At 32.9% G+C, this 18,531-nt stretch overlaps 1 protein-coding gene across 2 annotated transcripts; it reads right to left on the reverse strand.

The window, feature by feature from the left end:
* Positions 1–78: 78 nt before the first annotated feature.
* LOC109108437 (protein-glutamine gamma-glutamyltransferase K-like) lies at positions 79–18,245 on the reverse strand. 2 transcript variants are annotated; one of them, XM_042719040.1, is made up of 14 exons: positions 18,086–18,245; positions 14,772–15,055; positions 14,468–14,659; positions 12,513–12,764; positions 8,884–9,002; positions 7,771–7,878; positions 7,461–7,638; positions 6,583–6,721; positions 6,296–6,488; positions 4,843–4,996; positions 3,164–3,448; positions 1,785–1,945; positions 1,517–1,653; positions 79–337 (listed from the first exon to the last, which is right to left on the reverse strand). In XM_042719040.1, the coding sequence occupies exons 2-14, from the start codon at positions 15,052–15,054 to the stop codon at positions 190–192; spliced, it is 2,349 nt and encodes a 782-aa protein (XP_042574974.1). In that variant the 5' UTR covers position 15,055; positions 18,086–18,245; the 3' UTR covers positions 79–189. The 2 variants fall into 2 exon arrangements, with proteins under 2 accessions (XP_042574974.1, XP_042574975.1); XM_042719041.1 differs by having other exon boundaries at positions 18,090–18,234.
* Positions 18,246–18,531: the final 286 nt, after the last annotated feature.

An 18,531-nucleotide genomic window follows, 5' to 3' on the forward strand; every position in this document is an offset into this window, starting at 1 on the left:
TTAAATAATGTCTAAAATGAAATAAAAACAAACTTCAAATTAGGGGCATACAGTAGGAACGATTGGATGTGAAATTTCTTTTTGAAATTTTTCTTTCAGAAGATGTCTGACTGTAGAAATAACCATATGGCTCAATGTAAACTACTTATATGTGCAGATACTGATAATGCTAATAGTGTCTGACTGAATTCACTGGCTCTCCTGAACATCAATGTCGGCCACGCCGTGCACCTGCGTCAGCTGTCTGCAGTCCAGGGACGCCACCAGCTTCCTCTTGCCTGCTATCGTAGGGACGAAGTGCTCCGTCACCGTCACGTTGGCATGTTTGCTCACATCACTGAGAAAACAGAGAATGAGAAGACATGGAAGAGAGAGATTAATGCAACATTCACAATACAATAAAAAAGCAACTTCAAAGAGTCGTGAAGAGCAGTGAACTGAACTGTGTACAGGATCATTCTCATGTACTATGATTAGTTTTTACAATTATTATAGTACACTATTATAGTATTTATTCATATTTAGAATTAGCTTTTATTTTGATTTCTCATTTAAAATTTTGTAATTCTGTAATGTGTTTTTTGTAAAAAATAAATAAATTCAAGATCAAATTTTTATTTGCCACTTTTAGTCATTTTAAGAGCAAGAGCAGAGAAACTAAATTGTGTACAGATCAGTGCTATATTATAATATGTATTATATTATAGTTGTTTGAATCTATTAGTAAAGTATTACAGTATTTATTAATATTTAAAATTAGGATTTATTTTTATGTATTAATTTTTCATTTAGATTTAAATTAATATTTTAGTAACTTTAATTTTGACAGTTTTATTAGTTTTTGTTTTGTATTATTAGTTTATATATGTGTGTGTGTGTGTGTATATGTGTGTGTGTGTGTGTGTGTGTGTGTGTGTGTGTGTGTGTGTGTGTGTGTGTGTGTATATATGTGTGTGTGTATAATTTAGTTTTATTTTTAATAATTTTAGTACTTCAGCTTCAACTTTTTTATATCAGTTTGTCACCATAGCAACTTTTGTCATTTACGATTAATTTCAATTTAAGCTTTTGAATATTAAGTTTTTCATCTAATTTTTACATTTTATTTTATTTCAGCTTCATTTAAATTAACAGTGGATCCTATCTTAATTTTAACCACAATTTAGTCCCATATTGAATGGGTAATTTTGTAGAAATCAACCAACTATTTATTTGATTATTTTCCTATTAGATATTGTTTAACATTCAACACAACTCTGCTTGCATTGTATTGAAAAAGGGAAATAATAGAGTGCGCTTTAGCAGTTTGAAATAATTTTCTATAAAAATATACTACAGGGCAATTTTATCAGGTCCATAATCATAAGAGTCCTGTTGGGAACTTTGTGCTTTGGGATCTAGATTTTATGTTGTGTATTGATTATGTTAGAAATTCCCATCAGCATTGTTTCCAAATGGTAGAATTCTGAGAGGAATCCTGCACACATTCCGATCAGGATGACTGTGAGGCTCTTACCCGACTTTGATGGGATGGAGGTCTCTCAGCCCCAGTCCTTCCACCCGGATAACCACATTACGCAGAGTACAGGGCAGAGGATTTGTGAATGTGATCTTCGCGGACATCTCCTTGCCCACATATGCCTCTCCGATAGGCTACAACAAGAAATTTAGAATTTACAAACCCTCTCTGTTTTGACATGGAGCAAAACATTCAGCAAAACCAGTATTGTTGTCAAATGAACTGCACAGTGGGAAAAAGCAGCTGAGGGTTCTGGAGGTCTCACCTCAATGTTGAGATCAGGTGTTCGGAGCCTAAAGCTGGTCTGATTGGCCAAAACCTGCTGGGTCTCACTGACTCGTCCAGACAGAGTCATCATGAGCGCGGCCTGGTCCACCAGCTGATTCTGATACTGCGTGTATGGCAGCACCCATTCAAGGATCTTCTCTGAAGGACGTAAAATAGACACAAAGAGATCATCAGCAATGCTTATGAGCTTTGGTTGCTCACTTTCTAATTTTTATACTTTGTGTGTGGTAAATTAATTAATTAATAAAATCGTAATAATTGTTTTCTTTGTTTATTTATCATTTATATTAAATCAACATGTTTTGGATATAAATATCCATAATATAATGTATGTATGTATGCATGTATATTTACGGTAGTAATACGAATTTTAGTTATTTTCTAAAAGATGTAAAATAGATATAAAGTTATAGATAAATAGATATATATATATATATATATATATATATATATATATATATATATATATATATATATATATATATATATATATATATATATATATATATATATATATATATAGATGTAAAATAGATATAAAGTAATAGATAAATAGATAAAAGTTATGTTTTTATTTTTTTATTTTTAAGAAATAATTTACATTCAATTTATAATTTTCATGAAAATAATGTCATAATAAAAAATACAAGTATACAGTATGCAGCAATAAAAGTTTGTAAAAAAAAAGCTTATTAACCTTGCATGCTTAATTCAGCAAACTGCATCAAGTTATTTCAGAAATTAATGTGTTTAATGTGATGTAAGTACAAAAAAGACTAAATAATAATAATAATAAATAAATGCGTGTGTATTTTATTTGTCTTTATTCATATGTGAAAATATGTTAGATGTTATATTGCTCACTAAAATTAAAATAGAAAAGTTGTTTTTTATAAATTAAATTAAATAACTAAAAAAAGTTTTCTCTATAGTAATTTTTCTTTTTCTTATTTGTTTATTTATAATAAAAAAGTCAGACTTGTGAGATGAAAAACTCAGAACTGAGAAAAAGGTAAAAACTGCATGATGTAAAGTCTCAAATATGAGTTTATAACCTGCAATTGTGAGAAAAAAAGTAAAAACTGCAAGATATGAACTTAGAATTCTGAGGGAAAAAAGTCAAAGTTGAAAGATGTAAACATAATTCTAAGAATAAAAAATAAATAATAATTCTGAGAGAATTCTGAGAGATAAAGTCAAAATTCAGAGAAAACATTGTGAGATAAAAAGTCGCAATCATTCATATTTTTTTCCCCTGCAAGGAAAGCCTGTATGGTATACTGCCCACAGTATGCACACTTTTACAGTAGTGTGAGTAGTATGCTAGTATGTCAGTCCGAACAAACCCAAGCTCACCTTCCTGTGGGTTCAGCTCCACATTAAGCGTGTCCTTCTTGACGGTGTCCTTCAGCACGCCGGTGTAGTACATGACCGCCACCTGGCTGTGGAGGGTGGTTCTGCGCGGCTGAGAGCTGTTGTTCTTCACCACGATCTTCAGCTGAGCGTCTCCTCCCATGCGTGGACCTTCTCCCTCCATCCTCACCTCCACCCGCACATCCTCAGCAATGGGACTGGAGTAGACGTCGGGCTTAGAGCCATAGCGACAGGCGGTTTCCACAGCGATACGCTCCTCTTCCGAGCCTGATATGACAGATTTAATAAGTGAATTATACTGTAGGTATCCTACATTTTTTATAATGTTTTCTTTTGTTTTGAGCAGAATAAAGAAACTCATACAGGTTTGGAACAAGTTGAGGGTGAGTAAAGAATTTTGAGATTTGGGTGATCTGTCCCTTTAAGTCTACTGTCTTATTTGTTTATATTTTGTGTAGCTGAGTAACTGAGACAATGCTGATATTGTTTCCTGTGGGTGGAACACTGTGAAGTTTAAACTACCCATTTGGAGATAATGACAGGTATTTTGGTGAAAAGGCTGAGTGATTACGGCAGAGGAATGTTAAGCCATTTATCGCCGGTTTAAATGGGTACTGTGTGCTCTTGGCTGCCTCTGTCCTGGCATTAGCCATCATTTCTGCTCGGTGTTGCTCTGGTAAGACAGCATCGACTAAGAACATGAATTTAACTCCTGATTGTATGAACCTCACAAAGAAACGTTATATTGCTCCCTAAAAATCAAATAGAAAAATATATATATATTTTTCTAAATAAAATAAAATAAATGTTTTTTTTTTCTATTTGCTGATAAATAATAATTTAAGTATTTTAATGTATATTAAAATAAAAAAATATTACAAATAATACATTAAAAAATATTCATATGAAAAAATGTATGAACATATATGTAAGAAAATATTGTAAATAATTTTTTAATTATTATTTTTAAATAGTTTTTATTTATTTTATATTTCAATTTTATGTATTATATTTTTATTATAATTACAATATATATATTTAAAATAATTAAAATAACATTTCATATTTTATAGTAATTAATTTACAGTACAAAATATATTTATTTATATTATCATTTATATGAACATACGTGCAACATAAATATGCATTAATATATTATGTATATAGATGTATTGATCTATATCATATATATAAAAAATTCTGTTTTATTTTTAAATGTAATTTAATATAAATAATATAGACTAATAATAATAATAATAATAATAAGACAAATTTATTGTAACAAATAATGTAAAACATTTACAGTAGTGTATATAAATTAATAAATAAGTATTATATGTGTGTTTACAGTAGTAATCCAAAGTTGGATGCTTTATTTTTTATGAAAAAAAAAAAAAAAATCTTTATGCAAAATCAAATGTCTTTAGTAGTAATATGACATTTCTTCACAGTTTTTGTGAGATTCATCATTTCATCATTGTGAGTGTTTTTATCATTTTAATAGCATGTGATTTCATCATCATGTACATATTGGTCCTGTTGTATTATGCAATATTTGCTCAGGGCCTCTTCTTTGACAGCTGTAGTCTATGTTTCCTGTGTTTCAGGTTGGTACAGGCAAAACGAGACACTGAGATTGATGTTTTATGTGTGTTTCTCACCTTCAGGATATTTGTAAAGGTTTGTGATGTCGACACGCTCGTCTGAGCCCACAGCTTTAGTGCTGATGCAGTGGCCGACTGCTTTCTTCTCACTGTGGATCTGACTGAAGGTGCCATCCAGGTTCCTCTGCCAGTAGATCTTATCACTGTTCACCTGCAGCAGAAAAAGCACAAGGTTTCAGCAGAAACTCCTTAAAGAGACAAGACTGTCTAGATAAATACAGGTTTCAAACTGGATCTTGCAGAGGGTATAAAGAAAATATTAACAAGGAATGCCAGCACGTCAGGACCGGCCTGTTCTGTAGCACATTCACATTTAACAGCATCCACACGTCTTTTAACTTCTGCACTGTGAAGTACTCCGAGTAAAACAGCACATTTAATGAGAAGCATGAGAGCAAGGTGATTCTATCCATTACGAATAAAAAACATAAGAACAGATGATGCCCAGTGTTGTTAATTTTACCTCATACTATTAAAAATCATTTTGGGTCATCAAATAAAGCTGAAATATAATAAAATATAAATACAATATTAGATTAATAATAAAGCAACCTTAATGTTGTCCCCTCAGCTAACTGAAATGAAGCAAGTTTAAGTTGCAGTACAAAAAATACTAAAACTGAAATAAAACCTACATGACTAAAAATAGAACATAAGAATGAAAGCTTATCTAAAATATTAATAAATATTATAATAGTAGTATATAAATAATACTCAAATATAATATTTATCATATAAGAAATGTATAATAAATACTAAAATATGGTGAAATCATCCGAAAAGGAAGGTTTTGAATAAATTAGCAAGGGCAAGTTATCATATTCTAATGCAAAAAAAAAACAATTTTTTTTTTAATTATAAAGTAATGAAATGAAAAGAAATGAATTTTGCAAGATTAATTGTGTATAAATTTATGATTTTTTAATTATATTTTTGCACATGAAAATAAGTCACAATGTGTCAAATTTGCATGTCAAATTTCAGAAATAATGTAAAACTGCTGTAAATAAACCTAAAACTAAACATTTACAAATATTATAACACTATAAATATGGATTTAAATTCTTACTACATAAAAATTCCCTTAAATGTAACTATATTCAGAACAGAACAGGAATTACAGAAAAAAAAAAAAAACACATAGTGGTATTCATTTGTTATAAATACCAAGTCTAAATTTATTTCTTATATTAATAACAGATTTGAATATCAGTCGCTTTGGAAAATAAATTGCAGTATGTTTCATTTTATAAAAAAAAAAAAACAAGTGGCTTATATTCCAGAAAAAAATATAATGGTTAAAAAAACCTGGTACTCATTTCTAAAGTAATTATCATTGAATGTGCATTAAAATTTGATTAATCTAACATGCACTTTTCTAGACAGAAAGAATGTGAATGCTTCTTCTATGGCTGTTTATATAATGATCATTTGACGTGTCTGGACTCACCTCAGCGAAGACGAAAGGCGTGTCGAATTTAAGGTAGACCTGTCCGGTGCGGATAGCAGCCAGTGACGCCGGGCCGCAGCGGAACGTCCCATGACTGGTCTCCTGGGGTGTGGAATCCACAGCCTGCCAGCCACCCAAACCAGCAGGCAGATCCGGACGGGCCATCCAGCAGTCGTTCCACACATGGAAGTTCCTGCAAAAGAGAGGAAATCATGCTAATGATATACCAGTACAACAGCAGGACTTATTTCAATAAAATTATTCCATGAAAATTCACAAATCCTCACCATACAGAGTCCGAGTTGAGATGATGGATTGGTTCCATATTCTCATCAAAATACACATCTGTTGTCAAGGACACATCCGTATCATGGGCAGACTGGAAATTAGTTACGGAACGGGTAGGAATACCTAAACATCTCAATACTGGGACAGATAGAGAAAGAGAGCATGAGTTTAGCCATTTTTGTAAATATTCAATATAATAATTTACATTACTGTTCAAATTTTTGGGCTTTTCGAAGAAATTAAAGCTTTTATTCTACAAAGATAATGCACATTTTGACTTTAAGATTAATACATTTAATTTTGCCTACACATTATTATTTCTTCCCACTGAATTTTCACTAAACTTTTGTTATTTTTACAGAATAAATTTAATTTTGAGTAAGTGTTTTTATTTCTTTTCTTTTATTTTATCACAATCGCTCTCTTTTGTGTTTGGGATTGCTGATATCGGATTAGCTGATGCGCCTTCAGAGAACAGCATTTTGAAACGCTAGATATGTACAGTACTTATCTGTGTTTTTTTTTTTTTTTTTCACAGTTAAAGCTTTAATGTTAGACTCCTAAAAATAAAAGTTCCAAAAATCTTGAACAAGAACCATTTTTGGATCCTCAAAGAACCTTTCAGTGAAAAATTCTTAAAAAAAAAACCCATTTGTGGCAGTGTGAAGAACATTTAAAAATCTAAAGAACCTCTTTCCACTATAAAGAATGGAGAGATTCTATGGATGTTAAAGGTTCTGCATGGAACCATCAATGCCAATAAAGAACCTCTATTTTCTAGAGTGTATATGCATACAGCTGGAATCCTGAATCACTAACCCTAAGCTTTCCTGCCGTAAACAATGGCAAACAGAGGCTGTTATCTGCTCACACACACCTGTGGTTGTGACCCCAGAAAATACCCAGCACTGGCCGTATTTGACGGGCTTTCCTCCTTCTCTGTGGTACTGCCTGAGGATTTCAACACTTCCACTCCAGGCCGTGGGAGACGTCCCACCCGCATAATTCCCAGACCAGTTTCCCTCCAGAACACCAAGGTCATCCGGGGAATTGATCTAGAACAGACAATCAGATAAATTCTGAATAAATAAAGGGTTCTGAGGTCACGACATGTAAAGAGTAGCAGTGTAATCTGGCACTCTTTACAGATCTGTTCCTGCAGTATTGCTGGATGTGGCGGCACTCACCATGGCAGAAACGACTCGGACCACATTGACAGGATCTCCTCTACCCGAGGGAGGAACCTCGCTATTATCCAGCACAAACAGACAGGCCTCCAGAATTCCTTCATCAAACTTGATGGACGAGAGAGAGAAAGACAATTAGGTAAAATCTCAAGTCTAAGCATGGTCTAAAATTGGCTTTGTTAATAAACAAATTCTGGTTGCAAAGTTGCCACATATTTTTGCTATTTTGTAAGCACAGTAATCACATGGTTTTTTCCAAGCCAGTCTACAATTATGGGATAATTGATGTCAGATTTACCGTAAACTCCACATATAAATAAAATGAACTGTGGTTTGGTGTTTTTTCATGTCTTTTCCTGTCTAAGTGGGCAGTTCTTGTGAAAATAAGTTCAAAAATGTATACATTTACATTAAGTCATTTAGCAGAGGTTTTTATCCTAAGCGACTTACAAATGAGAAATCAAAATCAGCATGTGGTGTTTTCCAAAAAATCTAAACAGTATTATTGTTGCAAAACTAAAACTATTAAATATTGTTTTTGGTAATTGAAATGAAACTGAAATAAAAAGTAAATATTTCTTGAAAAACTAAAATCAGAAACGAAAAATTTGAAATGTTCCATTGCCAACTGGTTGAAATACATAAGTTTAAGTTGAAATACTAAAATTACTAAAACATTTGATAAAAATTATAAAAAAAAAATAAACATTATTATTAAATTCAAATGAAAAAAGCACATAACAAAATTACTAAATGTAAAGTAAAAACAATACGAAAATAACACTGACCAATATAAGTATATGGTGTAGATACAGAAAAATTACTAAATCATTACATTTTCTTTCATAAAAAAATCTTTAAAATCCTTTTTTTAAAAATAATGCAAAATACGGTTCCATGGCAGGTAAAATATATGGCTGTTAAATGATCAGTTCACTGGTAGTTGTGGTAAAACATTAAGTTTTATATCTGTGTATCAGTTCCTTGTTTTCCACATACAAGGTGTTCTTTTTTGTATAAGGTAATCCTTCTCACAAGGATTTGTCAGTAGCATGTTTTTCCCAGAAAGTGCTTTATTCTTTTTTATTCTTAGTGCCTTATTTATCTTCGCACCTGGCCGAAGTTCCACGTACGAGCTCCAATCTGCTTCTCAGTGCCATAGTAGATTCTTCCAGTGTCATTTAAAACGTACTCCTTCAGCTCTTTCTCCCCCTCCATGTACACCATGTCATCTGAAGAGAGAGAGAGAGAGAGTTATGAGGGACCATGAGCAGACAGTTTCAGGATTTGATACGGTGGTTTGGTCATTTTAAAAGAAATCAGTGTTATAGAGTGATGTCATCAATGTGAGCCACAGCAGGGCGTCTGGAATCTGCTGTGTTCTGTTTTCATCGAATGTTCTGGGCGTTATTGTCTGAACCAGAGGGGTGGTGCGATCAAACGGGAAAAGGGAGAAAAAGGAGGCACTATAAATGTAACGGAAATGACTAGAGGAGATACTAGACGACTGAAAAGATTACAAAATGAATGGAAAAGTGACTCATGCAAGAGAAAGTGTAATGGAAAGAGGCCAGAAAGAGCGAAGCATTGAGACAGAAAAACACAGCAGGCTCATACATACTATAGTTTATGTAGGGGACTTTATATACTGGAAATGATTTTTTTTTTTTTTTTGATGTAATCATATTAGTTTCCTAATATTACAATTAAATGAACATAGGTCAAAATTTTCCCATTTCTGAAACAGTATTGCAATTTAAAACTAAAGCTGTTAAAAATCATTTACTTAATTGAAATAAAGATGAAATTAAATTAAATATAAATATTAGATGAAAAAATTCAACTTAATGTAAAAAAAAAATACAAAAATAAAAAATTAAATGTTGTATAAGTTTAGTACACAGACAAAAAAATGGTGTAGAATGTTTCCCTGAAATTGCAAGATAAAAAATAATAAATAAAAATAATTAAATAAAAAAAATATATATAGTAATAAATAAAATATTTGAAAAATTACTGAAAAATTACTTAAGGTAAACAATTTAACAAAATTACTAAAATTAAAATGAAATCTGAAAATAATTATAAAATTCCAGGTGTTTCTTAATTTTTTCATCAAAATAAACGTTTTCTTGGGAACACATTTTCTTAATTTATTATTATTATTATTTTTTTCAGTTAATCTTTTTGTAAAATCACCTTAATTAATAAAAGCTAGTTCCTAATGTCATTATTCTCCATCATTTTAGAAGGGAAAACTGAATAAGCATTAGTAAATATTAGGGATAAATTTGATAAAGTTACAGAAATCTGTAAAAAAAGATACCAATTAACAAATTTACATCCACTGAGCAATGCTTAACTTTACATCTTTATTTTAATCTGCTTAAGCATTCTTTAAATTTTATTGCCATTGAGTAAATAATCAAGTTATGTCAAGTTGAAGTCAGCTACACCCTGTTATTGAAAGACGTCTTTAAATGAAAACACATTCATGCAAAGTTAGAGTTTACAATGTTCTGCAGAACAGGAACGAGCCAGCAGCTTTCAACAAAAGCACAGAGCATAAAAATTAAGTGTTATAAAACAAAATAGGCTGAAAGAAAGCAAAGAATGAAAGGAAGGGGCCTGGAGTATACGAGGGGCCAAGAAGGGAGAGAAAGAGAGAAGGAGAGGGAGGATATATTTGACATGTGAATCTCCAGATGAGGTGGAGCTGTAAAAGAAACATCAGGAAAAAAAGCAGAGAGAAAAGGTTTACAGTGCTTGGAGCGAAAGCTGATTTGGCAGACCTCTCTCTTTCCTTACAAAACATCTCTGGCATTCAGTGCGGGAAGGAGGGCAAAAACTAAAGCTTCTGCATTGATTCAAAGTGTTTGAGTCCTTTTTAGTCTGATAGTTTAAAGCTAAAGTTAAAAAAGTTTAAAATGTATGTTCTTTTAATATTATATGCATTAAATAAGTTCTCCTTACTCATTTTGATTATTTTTATATAACATAATAATATATATTATGTATTATTCATAATTGATTTATTTTGACATTTCTATTGTTTGACTGATTATTGCATTGTTTTATCTAGTTCATGATTCTTATCAGATGCAACACCGTAATGAGTCTACATCATGAAACAGACAGTGATCACAGTCTATTGTGAGGCAGTTCTTTTAAGAGAATCAAAACCGTACAGAACGAATGACTCTTATGAGCAGGTTCTTTTTAGTGAATCAAATCCGTGAAGCACAGCTGGTTTAGTCTGATTCCTGAATAATGAATCTTTTATGAACAAACAGCACAACTGAATCTGATTCTCGAATAAACTACAAATATGACCCAGCTCAATCAAAACCATACAGCACAACCAGTTTAGTCTGATTCTTGAACAAATGACTCATATGAACAGGTTATTTTCAATCAAATCAGTCCAACCGATTACTGAATTAATTACTCTTATGAGCTCACAGCTGGACTCAAAGCATCAAGTTACTAACTGGTCAGCCAAATAACATTTTGTAGTTATAGATTATTCTGTTTTGAAAGTATTATTTTATAAAACCATACGAATAAATTTGTTATTTAGCATTGTTGTTTAAAAGATATAGGAAAGACTTCATATTGGACTGCATTTATACTGCCTCTAAAACTAAAAAGTCATTAAAAAGTCTGTATAAATACACTTTTTGCCAGAATTCAAGAATCTATTATCAAAACAAACATTTGCCAAAGGAAAAAAAGTGAGGTGGCCATAACAACCATCATCTAATCTCCAAAACTGATTCCTGCTTGACAGAGATGACGTAAAATAAAATCAAGCGGTCTTGTAAGGGCAAGATTAGTTACGAGTTACAGCCAGTAACTACAGCAAAGCCAAGCAGCTGCTGGAACACAAATGGATTACAAGATTACGTTCATTCCGCCTGAAGACTGATGTAAGTCACTGGGCTGCAAATGGAAACTTGCACCTTCATGTTATTAAGCATTAACAGTTGCCTGTGCAATACTTTAGGCTGAATATATCAGAGATGTGCTTCAGTAGAGGTGTGCGTTGGCTTCTTGTCAATGAACGAGATCAGTTAAAAGGAAAGTGTAGAGTCATCTTCTATCTACGCAAACTTGATTTCATACATCACTGCATTCCGAAATGTGGCATAATATGATTCATTAACATGTTGCAATCTCTGTGCTGATGAAACCGGAAACTTTGGCAAAAAACAAAAAGAGCATAAAATATCTTCTTAAGGTAATGTGATTTCCATAACTTGCACCTTTCAAACTAGTGGAAAGAGAACATCTGAAATAAACATTTAAGTGTTTATTTTATTACACTTTATCTATTTGCATATGTAGATTTCAATTTTTATTTAATCAATGGATCCTCTGGGTGCCATCAGAATGAGAGTTCATATAGCTTATATTTTAGCATTAGTTTGAAGATGAAACATCTTGATCGATTAGTTTCTTACAAACACTCAGCTTTTCATTAAAGTCATTAATTGTTGGACTGGAGTGGTATGGATTACTGTGATATTTTTATCAGCTGTTAGGACTCTCATTCTGACGGCACCCATTCACTGCAGAGGATCCATTGGTGAGCAAGAGATGTGATGCTAAGTTTCTCCAAATCTGATGAAGAAACAAACTCATCTACATCTGGGATTGCCTCAGGATGAGTACATTTTCAGCAAATTTTCATTTTTGGGTGAAGTATCCTTTGAAGTATGCTGGAACTCTATTAGTCTTACCTTCACACCAGGGATTGAAGAGCATGTAAATGTCTTTGTCGTGGTCATGCGTTGTAGTTTCGCCCGTCTTCAGATATTGTGTTGTGATGGTCAGCTTGTACTTCCCAATAACAGCAGTGATGGGGGAGTTGACAGACAGCCTGACCCTGTTGACATTCTGCTCCACGATCTTGGCCTCCCAGCTTTCATCCTGGAGCTCGTCCACCAGCGGTATGATGATGTGTGTCCTCTTCGACACCTGCGGGAGCGGCCCTGAATGATGACATCAAACATATGGTTTAAGAAGAGGCTCAACTGGCCTTCAGAAGAATGTGACGAATTTGGTTCCAGGTTTCGAAACTCCTGATAAATTATTGCACAAGGGAGGATTCCAGCCAAATAATTTCCAGACACAACTGTGCTGAAATCAGGGTTATTATAGTTTCAGTTTAGTTTAGTTTAGTTTAGTTTAGTTTAGTTTAGTTTAGTTTAGTTTAGTTTAGTTTAGTTTAGTTTAGTTTAGTTTAGTTTAGTTTAGATCAGTTCAGTTCAGTTCAGTTCAGATCAGTTCAGATCAGTTCAGTTTCAGTTATCTTATATTATTTTAAAATAAAATATTATATTATTTTAATTTTCAGAATTTAATTTGAATACTAATGTAACTAAAACTAAATAAACTCAAAGTAAATAAATATAAAAGTATAGGCTCAAAGTAAATAAAAATAAATGAAACGTGAAAACAGCTGTCTAAGAAAATCAGTACACATGACTAAAGAAGAAAAAGTCAAGTTGCTTTTTAATGAAACGTTACTTTCATGATCCGATAAATTCCTGGTTTTTGGGTTGAACATCCTGTTTCAATCTGAAATATGGAGGTGCTTTACTTTACTTTACTTTACTTTATTGTCTGTACAGATTTCCTGGACAGAAATTTCATATTTGATACTGGCATAAAAACATACAATAAACAGTATACTGTACGCACACTTACATATCTATAGAACACATGGAACACACACTGTGTATGTGTATGTATACTGTTTACTGTGGTAAGATGTGTTGTGAATCTAACCACATCAGTTAGTTTGAACAGTTGAGTTATCTTGTATCAGTGTGAAGTGGTTTGTATTGCTTCAGGGATGAATTCCTTCTTATATCTCCCTCACTTTCTTTCTCTATCACTGGCAGAGAAATTTCAAACACATGCATTTATGCCCTTATCACAGGATGAGCATTTCCATTGTGTTTGCCAGTCTAACACTAACAATTATAAAACACAGTCAACAGAAACAGTAGAAAGAAAGACTGTATTTATTAATAACAACATATACTAGTTTTGTTCACGAGCATGCACGTGTATGGGGGAATGGGTCTAGTTTTCACACTTTTTACTTTAAATAACATTTTTGCCCAGGCAAAATATATGGTACAGGACACTAAAATGGGACATTTTAACACATTATATGGGGTACGTTCTCACAATGGAAATTTGCTGTTTATTGATGTTTTTAAATGTTACATTCTTTTCTTAATTTATTTTATATTCTATTCCTATATTTAAAATATAAGATATTTAAGCATTTCAGCTACATTTAAACAATAAATGTCATAACATTTGAAAAGGTAACACAAAAATGCATTCCTGCACTCTCTGACTATATTTCTTTGTTTTCTTTTCAGTTGTTTGGAAAGCATGAATAGTTTTTTTTCTTTTTGTTAATCATTTTATATTTCAATCAAAAAGAGTCAAAGACAAATAAGTTAAATAAATAAATACATACATATAGTTGAAATATGTATAATGATTTTTAGAAATATTTATTTGTTATAAACAACTGAAAAAGTCTAGATTTATACCGGTGTATAAATACCCTCTGAATACTTGAGGATTTCACTGCATGTTTAAACACTAACACTAAAAGCATGTATTCGTCAAATCTGACCATATAGTTCCTGAGATTTAACTTCACGCTCACCTGTCTTCATTTCCAGGTGAAGTTTATCTGTGTTTGGGTTGAAAGGTCGTGAGAGGTCGAGCTCTATTTGAAAAGTCTGGCCTCTGCGGATGATGAGCTGGTCGCTGTTGTATTGATCCGTGTGATGCTCCGTCTTGTTCCGATCGGATTTCCGACTGAGCAGATCCACAGAACGCACTGCTAGAGTCAACTCTGATGAGAAAGAGGGAGAGAAGAAGAAAAAGATTGAGTTTGAGGAACTTGCACTGAAATGTATGAAAAGAAGTCTCAAATCTAATGTAAGTAATCAGACCGAGCTCCTCACCGTCCAGCTCTGTATCTCCGGTGGGAGTCAGCGGAGTCGGTTCTTCTTTCTCTCCATCCCCGGCAGCCACACCATCCACGTCACCGCTCACATCATACGAGCTGCTCTGTCTCCGGAAGCAACACGGACAAGCTTTCTGAAACCAGCAGCGGCATCCGCTCTCTTCTTTCTTCGTTTTGGACTCGGTGTGTCTCTCTGGCACGGCCTGGCCATTGCTGGCAGAAACACCATGGAAACGGCCAACAGCGGCGTTATCTCGGATTGATAGTCTTTCTCCTGGCATCCTGGAAAACATCATACAAAATAATAAGATGGAAAATAATGTAAAGACTTGGAATCAGCTCGCAGACAATAAATGTTTAGCAATGAATTTGTTGATAATGATTAATTGCTGAAGCAAACACAAAGAGAATAACTAAGACTATGGTTGTTTCATCACAAGAAATATCTGGCATTTGTATAATGCATCTGCAAGATAAATATTCTTAGCTCTAAAACGGAATAAAACAAGTTATGGGTAGCTAGATATAAGTGTGGCTTGAGAGCAGTTAAGGTGTGAAATTTTGCCTGGTTTACGTTCTCTTTGTAACTCTTTGTAAAGGTGAAACAGACTTTTTTAGTTTGCATGCAAATCATATAAATGCATTCAGTATCAATGACACTCTATAAGATCATAATGCACTAATTTTATTAAACGAAGAACTTAATAAATGCAAGCCATTATAAAAGAAAATGTGTTTATGTTTATTTGATATGTTCTCATTCATCAAGACATGATCATTCGCATAAAACAAGACTTATTACACAAAATTTGTTCAATAAAATTTCAAAATAAATGTTTTTATGATGGTAACTGGATGCAACTCAACTCAACAACGTTGCATACTACCCTAAGAGAAGTTAATCATTGCATAGTGTATACAGTTGTCGAATATTTATTTCTTTACTTATTTGTTCAGAAACAGTATAAAACATGATTTTAGCACAAAACTAAAAGATGCATTTTACATAGAGATAAGAAAACATGCTAGACTGCATCTGCAGGCCCTAGACAGGTTTCAAATAAATTAAACTGAACATCGGAGAGAAAAATAATACAGCACCATTATATAATATTAATTAATAGTAATATTAATATACAGTAATATTAATTAATAGTAAAATTAATAGTAATATTATTAAAATAAACATTACTAAAACAATTAACTTAAAAACGAAGATTCATAATGAAGGACAGTAAAAAAATTTGAATTTGTTATTTTATAAAAACACTTAAACAGACGTTTGTCATTAGTGATTATTATTCACATATGATCAGTGATCACTAGCACTTTGATACAGAAAAGACTGAATGAAAAGGAACAGAAATGCTGAGGTTGCATGTGGATTCGGTCCCAGTGACACTGAATAAACAGTCAAAATGAGAACCATGTGTTTCCTCCAAATGGCCTTGTGCTCTCCTCCATCTCCTCAACTTGTTTTCTTCTTTTTTCTCAAGACTTTTCTCACAAACCCCAAATTCCATTTGTGAGACGCATTCCTTTCATCTTAACATAAACCAGACATGCCTCTGCAGTTATTTCTCAAAAGGCAGGAGATTAAATGGACAGGGAATTGAGACTTTTTAAATATCGTTCTCATCAGATTTTCCTCTTTAGACCCCAATAATCTCACTTTTAAACTTCGGAGACTCTCAAACAAGTGCTCAGATTTGCAGAGGTACAATACAAATCCGAAGATTTCGATATAAACTCAAACAGATCTGGTATTCATTTTAAAGCTCTATACTCTAAACTATATTGACTCATTTGTGCTTCTATGTTGATTTCTCCAAAAACACTTGGAGCATGTTTAAGTCTCTTTAGCTATAAAGAGGGGCAAATTTTACTCAAGGCATGTTACTGTTCAGTAATCCTCTCATTTAAATATGTTGTAAGCAATTTCACCCCATTTAGCTGACTTCCATAAGATTTAGCCTCTGAATTACTGTAGATTGCTTTTAAACACATCAGCTAACATGTTTGGTTATATTTACCTTTTAGTTAAAAAATGTCCTAAGTATGACACATTCAAAGACACACAGTTCTGCTCATAAGTCTGCAGCTGTACATGTGAATGTGTTCAGACCAAGAATCTGTGCTATTCAGCTCTGGATGACTATAAGTCACTGAAGCCTGCAGACTGTATGCCATGAATACTACACTTACAGGACAGACCAGAGGACAAATGTGAATGCAAATAACATCTGATTTGACATGTTTAATTCAATTAGGAAATATGCATTCATGATTGATGTCATGAGAACTTTCACAAGGCCTGATGAGTCGCCTTCAGTTTAAAGGTTCTCACAGGGGCAAACACTCAAAGACTCTCTGTCTTTAACCAATGAGCCGCCAAGTTTCCTACAAGTGTCATCACAACCTCTACAGCCCTGCACGCACAAACTGATTTTTCTAGGAATGAGAAATCACAAATGAGAGCTCTTTAATGCCTCAACTGTTTCTTCTAGACAGAACAAAATAAGGCTTTTGCTCCTGCTTCCATGTGTCTTGTCTAGACTCTCAGAATAGATCTTAATTATAACATGCCAAATCAAAATAAAAGTCTGATGGTTTAACATCTGAAAATGAAGAAATTAAGATAATGAAGAAATTAAGAATAAATAATAACCATAAATAGTAGAATTGTCACATTACAGTTTTAATTTAAAATATTATATTGTTTCATTTTTTAAAAAAAAAATCTAAAATACTCATTTTTTTAATTTTACAGTGGTGATTATTTATTCTTTTATTTATAACATTATTTTTCTAAAATACTACTTTGTATGTAACAGTTAAATATAACAATAGTAATACTTCTTGTCTTTGCTTTTAATTTGTAAATGTATATTTTATAGCCATTTTATTATTTAGTAGTAGTAATAATAATTATAATTATCCAGTATCCAGCTTTAAACGTGCTTCTTGCCAAAACATAAGAAATGATTCTAATGAAAAAAAAAAAAAAAAAAAAAAGCATCAGCCTCGATTACTCTATGCAACGTACTGTATAGGCATACTGGACAAATCAGTACAGAATAACTGTGGCTTGTAAATGTGGTTTTAGTTTGTCAGTACTCAAAGTTCACACTTCAGTCATACAAACGGAAGTACAGTACACTCGCAGAAAACCGTTATGGGCGATAGTCTTTTCTTCAGAACATTAAAACTTGGAAGAACCTCCCAAGAAGTCAGCGCATTTACAGACGCATTTCTTCACGGAACAAACAGCGAGACTGACAAGTGAAACATGAACGAATAAAAAGTTAAGACTTACTTTTTAACAGGTTTTCTTCACGATATTCCTATAATGTTCTTCGGATATTTGTATGAGTTTCAAGACTGCAATACGCGAACAAACTCGCAGCAAGTCAAACCGACACTGGCCAAGTCTCGCCCTCACACGAGGGTTTATAACGCCCCCCAATGCACCCACCCCCGTTACACTTTCACTTTCCCCTCCTGGAGAAACCAGCTACACCAACTCAAGCTGGTCAAACTGGTCAAGCAGAATGACCAGCTCAAGCTGAGTTTTGGAACATGGTATCTGGTAGCTGGTTAGACCACCCATATCCTGCTGCTGGTGGCTGCATTTTTCAGTGATAGATTCTTTTTTCAATATGAATATCAACAATTGTTTTTTAACAGCTTCCAGTTACAATACATGTCCTAAGCCTGTTCTGCTTTAAGAAAGGAGCACAAAAACAGACATTTAGGAG

The sequence above is a fragment of the Cyprinus carpio genome, chromosome B2, assembly GCF_018340385.1.
Source record: "Cyprinus carpio isolate SPL01 chromosome B2, ASM1834038v1, whole genome shotgun sequence".
In the NCBI taxonomy this organism is placed as follows: Eukaryota; Metazoa; Chordata; class Actinopteri; order Cypriniformes; family Cyprinidae; genus Cyprinus; species Cyprinus carpio.